At 50.4% G+C, this 17,519-nt stretch overlaps 1 protein-coding gene across 3 annotated transcripts in view; it reads left to right on the forward strand.

The window, feature by feature from the left end:
* Capzb (capping actin protein of muscle Z-line subunit beta) overlaps positions 1-17,519 on the forward strand; it is a 98,063-nt gene that overhangs the window by 39,091 nt on the left and 41,453 nt on the right. For all 3 annotated transcript variants that reach the window (XM_028759668.1, XM_028759667.1, XM_028759669.1), the window contains exon 2: positions 7,225-7,314. In XM_028759668.1, the coding sequence (XP_028615501.1) occupies positions 7,225-7,314 (90 nt within the window). The remainder of the gene's footprint in view (positions 1-7,224; positions 7,315-17,519) is intronic.

Raw genomic sequence — 17,519 nt, forward strand, 5'->3', positions numbered from 1 at the left:
GAAAAGCCCACAAGTGGACCTGCTTTCTGCGTGTGGAGTCTGGTGTCAAAAGGCACCAACACAGCTGTGCCTCCTGGAGACGCTGGGGCCCTGTTCCTTTCAGAGAGCTCTGCCTTTCCACCAGCCTTGTAGAGTGCATTCCAGTCTCCCTGGGGAAACCACCCTGAGTCCTACGGGTGGGAGCTGACACTGCAAACAGAAGTACAGCTGAGGGTGGCTCGTGTGGACACTTTGGTTCCCATGGACTCTGTCGGGAAAGTCAGTCCATCGATGGTAGCTGTAGCTAGACAGGGGCTGTGTGCAGGTGGCTGTTTCCCCAGGAATTACGTCCTGGGAGAAGCACACAAATTCTCACTGTTGGGTCAGGTGTCTGGGCATCTTGGGACTCCTCTAAGCCTGTCACATTGGTACAGTTTTGATAACCTCAGGTGGCCTTCAAAACATCAGGCAATAAAGAGCTGGTTCAAGTAGTCAGCTGTTCTCAGCTGCAACCTCTGTGGGACGGATGGATGAGACCGTTTCGGGGAGCCGGCTTCAACTCTTGACAGCCGCTGTGGAGTCCGTCCGCCCTTGTCCTCCTCTCACTGCACCATTACGGACCCGTCGCTCGATGGCACACAAGGCAGGGGGTTCTGTGGGGCGGATGTTGGCTTTCAGGTCCATCTTCCTTAGTTGATGCAGAGTGACTTGTCACCTTAAGTGTTATCCCTCCTTCCTGGAGACCCTTGGCAGCCCACATGGAAAGCCTGCATCAAGTTAGACAGAAACCAGGGAAGAATGGGCCCTGGAGTACCCAGAGTGTGTCCTGGCAGAGAAGCCATGTTCTTATGCTCCACTGAGAGTTCTGCAGTGTGAGAAGGAGGCACTGTCACAATGACATTGCTTCTGCACCATGCTGCTTGCTTTAAAAGGGTCATTTTTTTCTGCCAAGGTAAAGCAGAGAATTGTTTCTTGCACATGAGCTGGCAGGCCATTCAGGGACCTGAACCCCTTTCTTCCTGAGACATTACCATCTTCTAGCGGCGTCTGCATGATCCAAGACAGTGCTAAATGGCTCCTGGTGTGTCATGTGATGTTTCTTGTAGCCTGTTGTAAAAGATGTCACTGACCCATCCGTGATAGTGTGCAGGAGACCCCAAAGTTTCAGGGATGTACCTTCTGCCCAAGCAGATGTTGTTTTGTCCCCTCAGTAGATTCTCCATGGAAACAAATGCCATCCTGAGGACACACTGTGTCTGGGTCACTGTCATTAGTGTGCCTCCCATGGGCAGTTATTCAATAGAAAAGTCACTTTTCATTTTATTAAACCAAAATACGGTTTTTCCAGAGTGATCTGACATGGAGGCTGGGTTTGCCCTCTATTCTCTCCCAAGTAGCCCCCATAGCCCCCAGCACAAACTGTTCTGTGTTCCAAGGCAGAAAACAGATTCTGCTAAACAATTGCTTTCTGGGTCACAAGACCATCCTGGAGGCCAGTCCTGGTCAAGTGAGACACCACAAGTCTGCGGTAAGTCAGCCCAGCCTCCAGGCGCCAGCAGCTTACCCCTGTGCAGTCTGTGAAGTGAGTATTCACTAAACCTCTCTGGAATGTAAACCAACTCTGCAGGCTCTGTTTACATACAGATGCCACCAGAGTCTAGATCTGCCCAACCAGTCAGGAGGCCGGGCCCACCTCCGCCTAGGAGTATTAGTAGTGTGAACTCCTGGTTTTCCCTGGAGTTAGATATACCATGTTTCAAAAGATGCCCAGACTGTATGCACTCTGAGCCTTTCAACCCCCCTCCTGTCTGTTCTGCCCATTAACTGCTGACTCTGCAGCCTTCTGAGCATGCCTGAGGAGAAGGCCCCTTGATGGTCTGTTTTGCCCAAGGCTCATCTAGTGAGACTGCCCCCCAGTGGTCATTGCAAGAAACTGTGTGCTACTGCCATCCAACAAGGTTACCTGAGATTCTCTAGTGTCTCCAAAGTTCCTCCAGAGTAGTTTCTGTGGTCATCAGCTCAGGGACACCCTGGCCAGGCCATTCTGGTTCAGGTGCTTGTGCCGGTGTAGTCACAGTGGGAGCCAGACATACTGCTGGGGTTTAGGGGGCCTGTCTGTCTTACAGGGTCTGAGCTTCTTTTCCTGTGGAGAGAAGCTGCCAGTCTCCTCTCTCCTCAGAAGTCACTCAAGGTCAGGCTTGCTGTAGGATTGCCAAAGCAGTCACAAGACGCACCCCACTTCCGAGAAGAAAGGGCTGTGGACACATGTGAGCCCAGTAGCAGAGAGGCTGACCAGGCATGTTGGATAGGGTAGAGCGCCTAGTTATGAGTGACTTTGGGAAATCAGTCTCCAGTGATACAGGGTGGTCACATTCCTCTGTGTACTCTTCGGGAGCTCCTAAACCTACACAGAGCAGTGGATTTTAAAGAATCCAGAGAAGATAGCACAAAAACACAAGCCTTCCCCCTGACAAAAGACAAGAGCTACACTGATGGGGTGATGGGCCTTTAAGCTTGTTCCACGCTAAGCAAGCTGCCTGTGAGAAGCTCGGGAGTAACTTGAGTACAGGTCACTCATAAGACCCAGTCACCTTCCACTCCAGACCGGTGGCTCAGCCCCTCTCTGTGCTGTGCCGGCCCTCAGGGCAGCAGGGTACGGTCTCATCAGCCCTTCTCTGCCTTGTATACTGTGTAGGTGCACAGTGGCCCTGCAAGGCCCCCAGGGCCTGCCTTGGGTACAGAATCACCCCACCCTCCACCCCCATGTCCCTAGGAGTCCTCTGGCTTTAGTAGTGGGCTTTATGTCTACTTAATCACTGCTGGGGGGTGTGTGTGCAGTGTACAGCTGGGGCTTATCACAGCCAGCGAGTGCCTGGCTCTTGGTGTGCCCTGCACAGAACGGATGATGCTTACTTTACTGATCATTTCCCCGGGAACTTTGTCTCTGTATATATTTAGTGGGGCTGGTTTGGCTGTGTGCAGATAATTGGATGACACTCGGGCGCTTGTTCTCTCCGATTATTTTAGCCTGTGGTATTTGATTTGACTCTGTTAGTTCTCACTTAAACGGACATTATTTTACTTGTTGCCAGGTGATTTAGGCAGTTTTGTGACTTTTTTTTTTAAGTCATGGGAAAGCTAGCAGAAGCCAAACTCCTCCTTCCTTGGCTGATGGACCTCGAGGCACCCATATCCTTTCCTACCCTCCAGCTCTTGTTCCAGTGCGGGGGTTTTTTCCTAATTGATTTTGATTTTTTTTTCCCCCCTGCACTGTAAGCTCTGTAAAGACCGGGGACTTTGTATTCACTATTGAGCATCAAAACAGAGCTCGTTACCTAGGCAACAGTAAATAATTTTTGAATGACTAATTGAATGGGCAGAGAGTGGTGGAAGGTGCGGTGGAATGGCCTTTCTTTGACTACTTATTTTTCATCCTATCCCATGAACACCAGTGTGGTGGGCGGGAAAGCCCAGAAAGCTGGCTCTCACAAGGAGGACACTTGCAAGAAGCCATTTTAGTCGAGGGCTTGTAGTTTGCAAAACAAGAAGTAACCGTGAGGGAGGGCACCCTAAGAAGGTGGGCGCAGGAACAAAGGGGACCACTGCGTCTGCTTTGGCTCCATCCTGTGTTCATACCACAGTGCCTGGCTGTTTGGTCAGTTCTGTGATAACTGGGACTAAATCTCATGCCTCAGGCCAAGTTCAGGGCCTGGCCCAAGGTTGGCACTCCATGCCCAGTTATTGACCAGTGAATCCAGAAGGGTGGTTCCATAGATAGTCAGGGCAGAGGGTCCCAGCCATACACCTGCCCTTAGGGGGAGGAAGGAGACATCCATTTAGGAGGCATCTCAGAGGGCATGTGGCCACAGCCAGGCACAGATTGAAGTCACACAGACATCTAGCCACAGGAAAGACTTCCTCTGCTGCACCCCATCTTCACTTGCTCCTGTGGTATTTCTCCCTAGTACTTTATTTAGGGGGCTGGAGAGTTGGCTCAGCAGTTAAGAGCATGTGTTGCTTTTCAGAGGACCTAGGTTCAAGTCCCAGAACCCACAAGGTGACTCACAAGTATCTGTAACTCCAGTTGTATGGGATCTGATGCCCTCTTCTGACATTCATCAGCAGCAGGCATGTACATAGACATACATGCAGGTAATACATCCATATACATAAAATAAATATTAATATATATGTGTATGTATGTGCATATATGTATGTATGTATGTCTATCTGCTGACTACATAAGTAGATTATGTACAGATTAGCACAGTGTGAAACTTCACAGTGTGTCTTGCAAGACCCAGACAACATTGTCTTCTGTTTCCTGATGCCTGTGTAACTCTTCGCACAGTTATGAGTTCTGTATTGACTCTTAGGCTGCTGTACTAGTTTGAGGTGCACACACATCTGTGTATAGCAGACAAGTTCACTCATACTTGTTTCTGGACCTCATAAAAATGTGGGCGTCTCCTGGGTTGTCCACAGGGCACCCTTCCCCACCACCCTGTTTTCTTGGTGTTCTTGATGCTGCTCCCTTCGGATCCCCAAGCTTGGTGTGACTCCTAGTGAGTGGCTCCGGTCCTCTGCACTCTAATTTTAACTTTTTACGGGCTGTCAGTGGGCTTTCCCATGTTGCTTCACTTACGGGAAGCATTTAGTCATTTCCTAACGAGACTTAAGCATCCTTAGCTGTTGTGCAACATTTCCAGTTAGGATGGGTTGGGACAGCACAGAATCCAGTGCGACGGAGTGAGATCGGGGGATAGGTCTGGCCCGCCAGTGGGTGCAGTCTGGCAGTCTGCAAGCACGGCCTTCTGAAGAGGCCCCTCGGGGTTGAGGAGTGGTATGCTGGGGTTTGGGGTCTGAAGAGGCTGCCCAGAGATCAGAATGGTGCTCTTGCATGCTGGCCTTCACCTTCTCACTGTCCCAATATCACAATTGTAAATGAGCTTGCCTCACATATGTGGACTTTTTCTTTAGCATTCTGAGGAAGGTTGTTAACGGGTAAACGCATGCCTGCTGTTTCTGAAGAGGGCCCTTGCTCTTACCTGGGTACTAGGAGCGAGCTCCCCTGTTCCGCCCACAAATATCAAATCAAAAACTGACTCAGTTAGACAGGTAATTGTGGGAAGTTGTCTTTTGTGTTGGATGTTGAGTGGGATTCCTGACCCCTAGTTATAAGTCCCGGCAGCATCCCTTTCCCCTGTCATGACAGGCAAAGTGTTCAAATGCATCCTGAAACAGCAGGTCAGGTGGGAATGGTAGTCCCACAGAAATCATCTCTGGGTGAGAAAAACTACTTCCAACTGAATCATTTAGTTTCCAGTCTTTGTTTAAAATTACTGTATTTAAATGCATGCATGTATGTGTACATGTGTGCATGTTCAGAGGCTGGAGGCATTAGATGCCCTTCTGTTGGAGCCTCCTCCTGGGTGCTGGGAACTGAACCCAGGTCCTTTGCAAGAGTAGCATGTGCTCCTAACCACTGAGCCATCTTGGGTTTCATGTGTCTCAGGATGGTCTTGAGTTTTCTATGTAGGCGACAGTGACAGTGAACTTGTGAGCTTCTTGTCTGCCTCCCAAGTGCTAAAATTGCAGGCGGTGCCACTGTGCTTGATTTATTCTAGGTTTTGAAACAGGGCCCTGCACACACTAGGCAATCGGTCTGCCACTTGAGCATGTCTGCTGTACCCTGGACATGGTACACTAGCTTCCTATGCCAGTGAGCCAAATCCATGCTACTCTGAGCTTGGCTGACACATCATGTCATAAAAGTGCATGGTACAAGCAAGAAGTCCGAAGATCGAACGAATGCCTCGTTAAACACAAGCAGCAGCAGGGCCTTTGTTTTCTTTGCAGTTTGTTCTCTGAGAGAAAATGATCGTGTGTCACGATCTTGAGCAAGGGACAGACTTTTTTTTTTTCTATAACAATCTGCCATGTATGTATATGTGAGAATAGGATTGGCTCCAGATAGCTCTGTGCCATGTCTGTGGTGCATACGAAGGAGGCCCCTGCCCCGTGCTTGCTGCAGTTAGTAGAGTCTCGATGGTTGTGGCTCATTACAGCCAAATGTGGCGTTCTGAGGATTCCTGTGTGTGTTCTTTGAGATTCTTTGGCTTGCTCATGTGAGGCTTTGAAAGGTCCTGAGTTGGACCAGAGCAGGTATCAGATACACATCAAAGCCTCTTGGCGCTGGGCATTCCCATGGCTGCCTGCCCTCAGAACACCCCACCCCACCCTCTCCCGCCCCGGTCCTTCCCAGGTACATCCACAGAGGTCTAACTCTCTGTGCTGGGCCCGCTGTGCACCAAGTTCCCTTTGCTCTTCACTGCTCTTGCCTCATTCATCCTCGTCCTCTCCCTCACCCCTGCCCTGGATTCTTTCTGTGTATCTGTGGTGATTGGTGCGCAGGGGCCTCTACGAATGTTAGTCAGTAGGGGGCGAAGCAGCACGCCATGTGTAACTTTGGAAAGGTGCTCAGGGGACGAGAGTGGGGTTAGCCCCCAGTACCTGGGCAGCAGGTGGCATGGTTCACTGCTGTATTTTACGGCTAGAGTGAGTCTTCTTAAAGTTAATTCATCTATTTTGTGTTGGTGCATGGGTGCATATGCCAAGGTGCACGTGTGGAAGCCAAAGGACAACTCGTGAACGGTCAGTCAGTCCTTTCCTTCCGCTGTGTCAGTCCTGATTGGTGGCAGGTGCTTTTCCTTCCAGCCAGCCTGCCTGCCACAAGCTCTTGACTTTCGGTGCTTCAGGTTTTAAAAGTTTGCAAAGAGGCCTGGGAAGCTCTGTCGTCGCCGAATGATGCGCTTGTAATCTCATCCTGCACCTTGGTCCCGGTTCTTTGCTTCCTTCTTTCTGATACAGTTATCAGGGCCCCTGACCTGATGGTGTTCATCTTCAGCTTAGAGCAGAGGTCACCACAACTTTCTCCAGGAATCTGTTTGCTGTAGAACTAGCCTGGGAGTTGGCACCTGTAGCTGCCAGCTCTGCTGAATAGGAGGGCTTGGTGGGCTGCCATCTTGCCTTCTCCTTCAGGATCTCACACAGACAGGCTGCTCTGTAAAGGGCACAGCATCCCTCCAGCCTGCAGGCCCATACGTGCCTAGCAGAGAGTCCACCACGGGGCTCCTAGGGTCTCAGAGTATCCTGCACAAGCAGCCTCTGAAGGGATGAAAGCCTTCCACAGGAGCTCTTAGTATTGGCGTAAATACTTAGATGCTTTTCTTTGTTCTTCCACAGAGCGATCAGCAGCTGGACTGCGCCTTGGACCTGATGAGGCGCCTGCCTCCACAGCAGATTGAGAAAAACCTCAGCGACCTGATCGACCTGGTACGTACCCACCTCATATGCTCTCACTCAAGCCCAGTGAGGCACACAGTTGCTATCTTTTGGGCTCTTTGTGTGGAATTCAAAACACAGGAAACATTTTCTCTCCCAGGCCACACCCCACCTCTGGGCTGAGATTCTTCCTACAGAGAAGATGAGTTTCATATGGTAGTCTTACTCTGAGCCCATCTGTATTGATAAGGCCCCTACACACATTGATTATAAAGTTAATTATTATGACCCCTTCTCCGACTTACCTTGCTTTAGTTTCTAGAAGCTTGCATTTGAGGCATCCCTCTGCAGGCATCCATAAAGGTAGCTAACCCAGGCCCCCATGCTGGGCCAGCTTCCCCAGTCAGCCCCAGACCAGCAGTGTCTTTTCTAGTCTGGAAGGTTTAACAACAAAAAGTTTTATTATATCTGTTTTTAAAGTATTCAGCTCTTTTTTTAAAACTTTTTAAAAATTTAAACATAAACTAATGGGCTTTAAACTGATGCTGCAGATGAGCTGGCTGGCACTGGGGTCCTGTTTGAAAATATTGAAGCACAACATTGTAAAGCCACGGGAATAATTGAAATCCACCCCGGAGGCCTTCCAGCTTACTCAGATGACTTAATGGGGCTCTGGAACGGCGTCTGTGTTTTCCATTGTGTCCCGTGTCTTCCTGGATGTGGAGCAGTGAGGCACCCCTTAAAGCAGGGGTGTCAGCCGTTCATCTGCTCTGCTCGTTTACTTTGATTCTGTTTTGGGGGCTGAGAACATTCTCACCAGGAAAAGAATCCGATAGGAGGAGATTTCCGTCAATCCCAGATAAAACTCCCAGCAGCCTGGAAGTCCCCTATGCAGCAATCTCTGTTTATAGGGCCCGAAGCTCCAGCTGTGAGCAGGTGTGTGAGACAAACACAGGCCCATTGGAGGGGCTGTGAGCAGGAATTGGGGTGGGGGATGGTTTCAGGAGCATAGCAGCTCTGTGAGAGAGCCAGCCACACGTGGCTCATGCTGGGCTTGAAGAGAGAGTGGGTATAAAAGAGATAATCTCGGGTACTCATGAGCACACACACATACACACACACACATGTACATACACATGCATCCATGCACACAGCGTGTTGTGTCAGGATAGCAGCGGCATCTAGGAAGCCAGAGAAACTTGAGGCTGTAGTGATTGTCCCACCCACCGCTTTCTGGATGTTGTGTGCTCTGCCGCGTCCACTCTGGGAAGTGTTGACTTTTTCTTGGTCCGCAGTCTGTGCCTGCTCCTGTGTAGATGAGGGAGGCCACGGTTGGAGGTGTGACCAGGTCCTCTCTGCTCAGCTCTGAGGGATACCTTTTAAACTCTGTGTGAAACTGTGCTTAGTTGATGGTCAGCTCAGTTATTACTGTGGTTTTGAAGTAACGCTGTCGTGGAGGCACGCCGGGTGAGCACACATTTCTGACGACTCTTGATGTGGCGCGGGCTGTTTTGTTCTTATGGCAACCGAAACATTGTGCTCCAGCTGCAGCTCTCCCCTGGGCCCCTCATCACTCATCTCAGATGTGTGTAGCTTTGCTGCAGATGCCAGTTTCCCTCAGGTCTAGGGAGGAATCGCAGCATGATAGGGAAGGAAGGAGAGGCTGAGAGCTGCCCACCACCAAATGCCAGGTCAGGGTGAAGTGCCACAAACTACATCTGTCCTGGCACCTGAGCTCACTTCCTTTTTTCACTGTCTTCTACAAAAACTTGACCAGGAAAGGGGAGGGACAGGGAGACTAGGGTTGGGGTAGGAGCTAACACTTGTTGACTGTGCCCAACAGTTAGGGTTTGAATCTTAAAGACCTCCAGAGAATTGCATACATGGAAGGCTTGGTCCTCTGCAGATGGCACTGTTGGAAGGCAGCAGAGCTTTTAGGAGGTAGAGCCGAATGGAAGGGAGTTAGCCTTGTGGGCAAGACAGTGAGGAGGTATGGGACCCTGGGCCCTTTTCCTTTGGTCGTGTGTGCATGAGGTGAACAACTTTACCCCACACTACAAGTTCTGATGTTTGGCCTAACCACAGACCCAAGTGTCCCAGAGCCAACCGACCATGGACACAGAGAGAGCTCTAAAACCACAAGCTAGAACAGACGTGTCCTAGCCTAAGTTGTGGCAGGAATTTGGTCACAGTAATGGAAACCTTGCATACTTCTGTGTGCCTACATCTGAGTGCAGAATTTTTGTCTGATTTTTTTAATAATAATCTGAAGGTTATTATTTTACAATAACTTGAAGGTTCACATGCCCAACCCACCTTTTTGAGAAACTGAGGCTGCAGGGGGGTGGTGTGGCCAGATGGCATCAGGAATGCGGGTCTCTCCTGTCCTGTACTTGGCTGCTGAGTCACCTTTGTGTGGGGTCACCCAAGAAGAGAGACTGAGCTTGCATGTCTTCATGATGTGCCAGGTTTCTGTGTGTAGAACACATGCTGCATAACTTGATTCCCTAGTAATGTGAGATGTTTAGACGTAGGAATGTTCTAGAAAATTTTTATTGCTTGTTTTTTTTGAGACCAGGTGTGGCTATATATCCCTCTTATTGGCCTTGGATTTGACATCCTTCTACCTCAGCCCTCCTTGTACTGGGATCAGAGGCACAAACTGCCAGCTTGTTGCACATAGATATTCTATGGGCATGAAGGACTTCCCTTCTTAGAGCCAGGTCTTTCAGGACTAACTTCCATAGCTTCATGGTGTGTCTTGAAAGGTACTGCGTCATGTGGGGCCAGCCTGGACCACAGACCCCTCTCAGAGAGTGGGTTTGGGATTTGGGGTGCTTACTAATTTTTAATTGAAGCATGATGGATGTCAGGATGGAAATGGGGCGTGACGTCTCAACAGATTAGGGTCCAGTGAAGCATGGCTCATTAAAGGCATGCCAGCATGCCGCAGAAGCCATACGTGAGTGATGGCCTGGTTCTGAGTCTCCGTGTGCACAGTGCATGTATGTGTGTGTCAGAGTCCCCGTGTGTGCAGTACATGTGTGTGGAGCACTTGGGCTGCCTTTTCTTCTGGATCCACGAGTGACTATAAAAGTCACTTTAAACATGTGTGTTCTCTTGCTGTGGTTTTTTCATCTGTCCTGCTTAGATGTGACAGGTTTTTTTATACTGAGTTTGCAGAATCCTCTCATTCAGTGTACATTATTCTGTGTCCTGTTGTGGTTCTGCATCACATGCGCTTTTAGTTTCTTCCCAAAGCTGTAATTTCGGAAAACTCACACTACCTATGGCCTTGTTTCCGTTGTCTGGAGTCGGGTGTCTTTAGCGGGGCTCACACGGGAATCGCAGCTTTCCTGTGTGCTCACCTGCTCGAGCCAGTGAGGAAGGGAGATGTTCTTGGGGATGTTGGGGTTTGCCTGTGCTCCCCTCATTTGCATATCAGAGCCAGGCTGCTTCAGAGGGGTTTGTCTGGTCCACACAAGGTCTGGTTACAGAGTCTCATCAGAATGTGCCCTGTGCTTGGCAGCCAGGCCCCGAAGCCCTGTTTGCCTTGCCAGGACGGCACTCTGTCTCCTCCCCAGCATCAGAGCCTTTGCTGCCTTGGGATTCCGGTGCATGCTGATTGGTGGCAAGTGACTATCCTTTGCAAATGGCCAGAACATCATTTTATTACATGCTAATTCCATTGTGCTAGAGGGAAACTGGCCAAAATTGTTTGCTAAGTTGTTTCAAAAATACCACACACCCATCAGGATCAGGGATCATGTGACGGGAAGGTGTCCCTTTGACCTTCTATGGCCTCTCTCTGCACACTGGCAGCTAGAGTTGGAGCCTCTCTACTGGGGTATATTTTGAGCCCTGAGCTGAGGAAGGAGTTTGTTTCTGCAGATTGGCACCCACCAGGCCATCCATCCATTGCCTTTTTAAGACTACGCCAAAAATAGCCATGGATCTGCTTCTCCGGGGTGAGGAGGGCTCAGCTTGCAAACATCAGTCACTGTGGCGGGGCGTGACTTTGGTGGTTTTTTTTTTTTCTTTTGTAATTCTTACCTTTTTTCCTTCTTGTAATAATTCAGAGGCTTTGTTTTTAGGTGTTCCCAGACTTATGAAAAGGGAAGGCTTTGCCTGTAACTCCAGTCTTAAGTTAAGCTCAATTCTGCCTACTGGTGACAAAGGAGACCTGGTAACGCAGGGTGCTTACAGGTGGAAGATGCTTGGCTCCTTCTATAGCTTCACACCCACACACGCGCGCACACACACAAACACACACAAACACACACACACTCATTTTGCATGGCCCAAAGGTGTAGGTGTAATTATACCTGGCCAGTTTGACCTTCTGACCTGTCCCATCATGCCCTTGCAGACCTCATGTCACTTGGACAATTTCTGGGAGCTGTCCCAAGTGCAAAGGTTCCCCCCCCAACCCCCATGGCCCTTTCTAGTTTTGTAGGGTGACAGTCTGGTTGCTGTAAGGAATATTCTGGAATGAACTTGGCTAGGTTATCACCAGGCTAGTAAGGCATCAGAACACCTCTTCACCCACTTTCCAGGCCTGGCTGGGTGGCTACACACTTAGAAAAGCAAGGCATGGTGGCCCATGGTCCCAGGTGCTAGGGAAACAGTGACAGAAAGACCACTGGCCAGGTAGTTTACCAGAATCAGTAAAGGTCCTGCCCACATGGAAAAATAGGATGGCCCAAGCACTTGGAGGGCATGGGCAGGCAGATCTCTGTGAGTTTGAGACCAGCTTGGTCTGTGAGGCTACACAAAGAAGCCTTGTCTCAAAAAAGCTACCCCCCACCGAAAAGAAAAGAGAAGACAAGAGAAGAGAAAAAAGAAAAGAAAAAGACAGAAAGCAAGTGAGGAAGACTTGACATTGGATGTTGACAACTCTGGCCTCCAACATGCACTTGTGTGTGTGTGTGTACACACATGCTACACTCTCTCCCCCACCACACACAAAGAACTTAATTTTACCTCTTGTGATTCAGCCCAGACAGTGAGAGCTGAGAGTCCACAGTGGTACGTCCACAGTCCTAAACAGCTCTAGAATAGGAACAGTAGACTTCAGTGTGGCCGGTGGTCCAGAGTGGTCCCCAGCCAGGTATTTTGTCCGCTGTTACTTTAAGTCAACTACCCAGTTCACATTTGTGGCTCTTGAGAGGGTCCAGGATTCACATGGGAATTGATTTTTATTGTTTTCACATTTAGAATTTGACTCTATTCTTGGGGAAACAGAAGTAATGTTAGTAGGAGCTATGAGATGATAAATTTTTTTTATGGGCCTTGTCACCAGTAATCTTCACCATGACCTTGCCTAATCTGAAGTGACTTTGTCAGGTATAGATGAGAAACCTAAGCATGGGTTGGTGAGGGCCAGCCTCCTGCGGTCCAGTCCTGTCATGCAGTGGACGCGTTACAGCTGTGGTGACTCCCATTGTCCCCTTCCTTAAAACAACCACACAATAGACCGTTTCTGACAGCTCCGGGCCTGAGAACAGAAAGTGGATGCATGTGAAGACAGTGAATGGAAAGCTACCTTATTCCAAGTCAGGAAGCTCTGCTGGCAGCTTCTGGCAGCTGCTCTTGCTTTAGACCAGTAGGTCTCTGGGCTGCAGTCTCTGCCCGATGGTGTCATTCTCTCAGACTCAGTTCTGAGGCCTGGAAGCAGAGGTCCTCGCTGTGGGAACCCTCCTGTTGAGGTCTTTACTTCCAGTACTCCTTCCTTAGCAGAAGAGACAGTGATTTCTCTCAGGACTGAACCGCACTGCCTCCCACTATGGTAAATACACATAGAGCAGGCATAGCCTCCAGAATTGAGTCCCCAGGCTACTTAGCGAAGAGTGTGGCTGCCTAGGACTGGGTATGGGGTGCCTCTAGCTTTGGGGTCTTGAGCACACAGACTTTGCCTCCCTGAGTTTCCTCCGTTGTAAGATGGGGGCAGTAGAACATCTCTCATGGGGTAAGTAGAAGACTCAGGAATATACTTCCACAGTGCCAACAGGGGAGACACGGGGTGCTTAATGAATGGGAGTCGATGCTGTGTTGGCTTCACTGACCCAGAGCCTCAATTCTGCCCACCCAGAGGCTATGCTCATGCCCGGAGCCACCCTCTGGGCTGTGTTTTGACAGGTGCGCCCAGCCCCGGCCTCGGCTTCCACAGCAGGGCAGCTCTTGATGACAGGGATTCAGCTTATTTAAGCTGGAGCTGGGGGAAGGTTAGGCCTCCACTGAGGCCCTTGGGTGGTCATGGGAACGGTCTACCCTCACTTGCCCTGACCAGAAACGGCAAAGCTTCCAAGTGGGAAGAAGCCCTCCAGTCCAAATCGAGTTGAGGATCTGAAGGGGCCAACCTGAAATCTGTGTCCACAAAGTTCAGACGTCTAGCTGTTTCGTAGCCTGGCCTGCTCTTCATGGTGCAGAACGAGCACCTTTGTCCCTGAGTGCCCTGAATCTAGAGACTGTGTGAGGCAGGGCAGGAGACAGGTGAGCTACACAGATTAAATGGCGGTTGCAGAGTGAGGGATGCACCAAGCCATCCCATGGGTGGTTTGTGTCCTGGCCTTTACCCCGGCCACCGCCTGGAGGAGTCAGATCTTACAGATCCAGTCAGCACTTTACCCTCCCACGTTTAGGAGTTTCTCCTTCCAGATCGTTGGAATCCAGACACCCAAGGGTTTTCCCAGTCACAGAATGACCCTGTTTCTAACTTTCTCCCCTTCTTGTCCTGAGTCGTCTTTTCTTGGAGGCTGTTGGAACGCCTCACCTGCTAACACCTATTCAGGTCCCTGACCCAGGAAACAGTCGATGGTGCCAGCCACCAGGCATTGACCAAAGCTCCAAGCAGAGAGCTGGTTGGTTTGCACACTTCTTGAAAACAAACATGTCCAGTTGGTGCCCCTCCCTTGCCAGGCCTCCTGGGTTACTGTACTCGAAGCTCAGGCTCCTGCAGAATTCTTAGCCAGGTGTTTCTAGGGTGCTGGTCTGTTTTGGTATCTAAAATCAGAAGTACGGGGTGTTTGAGCACCTTAAAAGTGGGAGCTCCTGTTAAGCTAAGCCCATGTCCTCCTTGTGTGGCCTCAGTCCCCTCACAGGTGAGATGAGACGTTGGACTTGGGCTGTAGCCGCTGCCTGTGTAGGTCCTGGACTCTTGATTCTTGTGTACTAACTCCTGCTCAGGTCCTGGAATCTGCTTTTCACTGGAGAACTGTGGCAGTGTTCTACAGGACTTCTCAGGTTGACATCTGAAGGTGGGGACGCAGGTGGTTGGTCCCAGACCCTCTCAGATGACTGCTAACTTTCTAAGTTGGGATCAGCCCCAGCCCTAGTGACTCCAAAGCCCGTTGTCTGCCACATGGTGGGACCCACAGCTGCTCCCAGGAATAGCTTTTCTTCATTACTGCAGGTCACCAGCAGATGGTTGGCTCCAAATACAGATGCCACCACCAGAGAAAATGCCAGTAGGCGACTGTTCAGTGTGCGTACAGTGTGGCCTTTACCTCTCCATGCCGCAAGGGTGTCTGTCCTCTGTCATTAAAGAAGAACTGCTGATGGGGATGGAGACAGGAGTGGTACCCACACAGGACCCTGAAGCCAGGTGTCCACACCAAGTGGCCACACCAGCTGGGGCTTGGGGTGGACTCCAGACACCCCAGGGCTTTGCACTGCTTTTGGCAAGGTGTTTTGGGAGTTTGGGGCCCACCCTCTTGGGTCAGTGGTCCTCATCCGGCCAGACACTTTGCTCTATAATCAGGCATTTTTGTGCCTGCCCCTTTGCTGCATGTGTTTGTAGGCCTGTTGAGCTGGCAATTAAGGCTCATTAGAGACCCTGTCAGTCATAATGTGCACAGAGCCTGCCTGGGAGAGGCCGCCTGAAAGGCTGGGCTGTTGAGCCCTAGGCCTCTGTGAAATTGGTCTCTGCAAATGATTCTGGATGCTTTGTGTGCCACAGGAAAGGTGTGAGCAGCTCCCGCCACACTGCAGACTGCCAGGTCCTGGTGGGCCTATTACCTTTTATGTAATTGAAACCTTTGCCTAAGAGCAAAATTGAAGTTACAGATGGTGGATAAGTATCAGATGGAGGCCCAGAGTGGGGACCTGACAGCAGGCCACCCTAAGGACAGATGCTGAGCCAAAGAGGAGACTGGGTTGTCCTTAATCTCTGTCACCCCTCTTTCTGGAATGTATGGGGATACTTAATTCCTATTGACTAGAAGTGAGAACAGCATTCTCAGTTGAGAACACAGTCCTCAGGAGTCTTAAGGCAGGCTAGAAATGAGTATCCTTCTCACAAGTGTGAGGAGGGCTGTGTGGCAGATGTGTTCTGAGCTGAGGACCTCCTGCCTTTCTATAGCAGAGCTACTCTCGGACCTTCCCACTTCCCACAGCTTAGAGTAATCATTGGTAATTAATGGTACACTGTGACTTCAAGTCCCTAGTTCCCAAGAAAGCTCCCTCTGGCTCCTGAGACCCCATAGGAGACAATGGTGCGTATTCTTCCATCTCCTGAGTGTGTAAAACCATAGGTAGACATAGCTTATAAGCAGTAAGCCACCTCACCCCCCAGATTTGGGAGGCAAGAGCTGTCCACAATTGGCAAGATGTGTGATTGGAGATGAAAGGGGACTTTTGGATGTCTTCTGGAACTGAGCTGTGTGACTGGAGACATCACCCTGCAGCCAGTGAATTGGTCTGAGTTAGCTGCGTCTTAGTGCCCCCCAAATATCCAGGCAAGTGCAAGGCAACTGTCTCAGGCCCAGGATCTGTTCTCTCAGCTGTGCAGAAGAGTTTGAAATGTCCTTGTTCTCTGGGGACTCTGCAGGGTCCACATGGGTAAAGGGCTTCATGCATTGCCAGTTGCAGATGGTTCTGACTGGTAGAACGAGCAAGGAGGTGACAGTGCTTGCTTCCTGGGATTCTGTGGCGTGAGAATGGCGAGAGAACAGTTGCCTTTCCCTTCCGTGTTCAGCCTGTTTGAGGAGGAGAACTGTGGTCCCCTGGTCAGAAGTGGCCAGCTCTTTGCTCACTGGCTGGTCAGTGGGTAAGTTCTTCTCACTTACACCCTCTAATGACCTTTCTTCCTCCAGCCCAGGGTAGGCCGTGCTCAGCCCTTGGTGACAAGGGTCCCTCTAGTACTTCCCTGAGGTTGCAGGGCATGTGAAAGAAGGAAGTATGGGATGAGCATGCTGGAGGCTCTCTAGACATGGTGCAGACTGTGAGAGGCCGTGGAACGTGCTCCTTCTCATGCCCGGCTCTTTCTCAGAGAACATTACCCAGATAGCCTGTTCGGGGATGAGGACAGTCATCCCCCAGAGTCCCTAGAGCAGGTCCTCCCTGAGATACTTTGAGTCCCCTCATCAGCCTCCTTGTTTGTAGGCCTCTCTCCACAGCCAGAGCACACTCTTGGAGATTCATTTTTGACCCCATGCCTATAAGGCTCCAGGTTCTTGTCTGGGTTATAGTCAAGGACACACCTGGGCTTTCAAGCATCTGGGCTTGCCTCAGTCTACCCCCTCCTCCTCATGACATGTCTGTTTGGATGCTCCGACATGGTGTCTCTTTTCCTGAGTTACATTCTCATGCTAGCTCTATTCTCATATGTCTGTTACATTCTCTATTCTCATATGTCTGTCTACTGTTGAGGCCCTTCTCTATACCTCAGCCCCCGCCACAGTGCGGGCCCACACTGCTCCCTGGTGGGGTTGCTTACTGCACATGCTGAGGTCAGAGGTCACATGCAGCTGAGGGGACATGGTGAGGGAATGGCTTGGACTCTCAGAGTCTGGTGTCCTTCATCCACTTCTACAAGGGAATGTTACCAGACCTGATCTTGTGAGCATCTCCTGTGGGTAACCACAGCTGTTCTGACTGTGAGAAGACCACAGCTAGAGGACAGTTCTAGGAGTCCAGAGCACTACACACTGGGTGTCTCTGAGTAACAGAGTGAGGTCAAAGAAAGCTTGGAGCAGGTGGAGACATTGAAGATAGGTAGCAGTGGGAGGGGACAAGCTGGGCAGAGACTGTGGGACAGATGCACGTCTGTGCTGGAAACCTAGGGATTGAGCCTAGCGTTGGGTCTGGGTTCACAGGTCCCTTGCCAGTCAGTAGCAGGCGGCAGGCACATGCTCGTTTTTCAGATTGATGATCCAGTTAGTCACAGCATGGAAGCATGGCCTTGAGAGCCTACTGCTGTGGGGCCCGCTGGCCTGAGGAGGTCATGGAAGGTCAAGAGCAGCGACCTTCCACGTGCC

This window comes from Grammomys surdaster, unplaced genomic scaffold (genome assembly GCF_004785775.1).
Source record: "Grammomys surdaster isolate TR1022 unplaced genomic scaffold, NIH_TR_1.0 126313, whole genome shotgun sequence".
Classification (NCBI taxonomy): Eukaryota; Metazoa; Chordata; class Mammalia; order Rodentia; family Muridae; genus Grammomys; species Grammomys surdaster.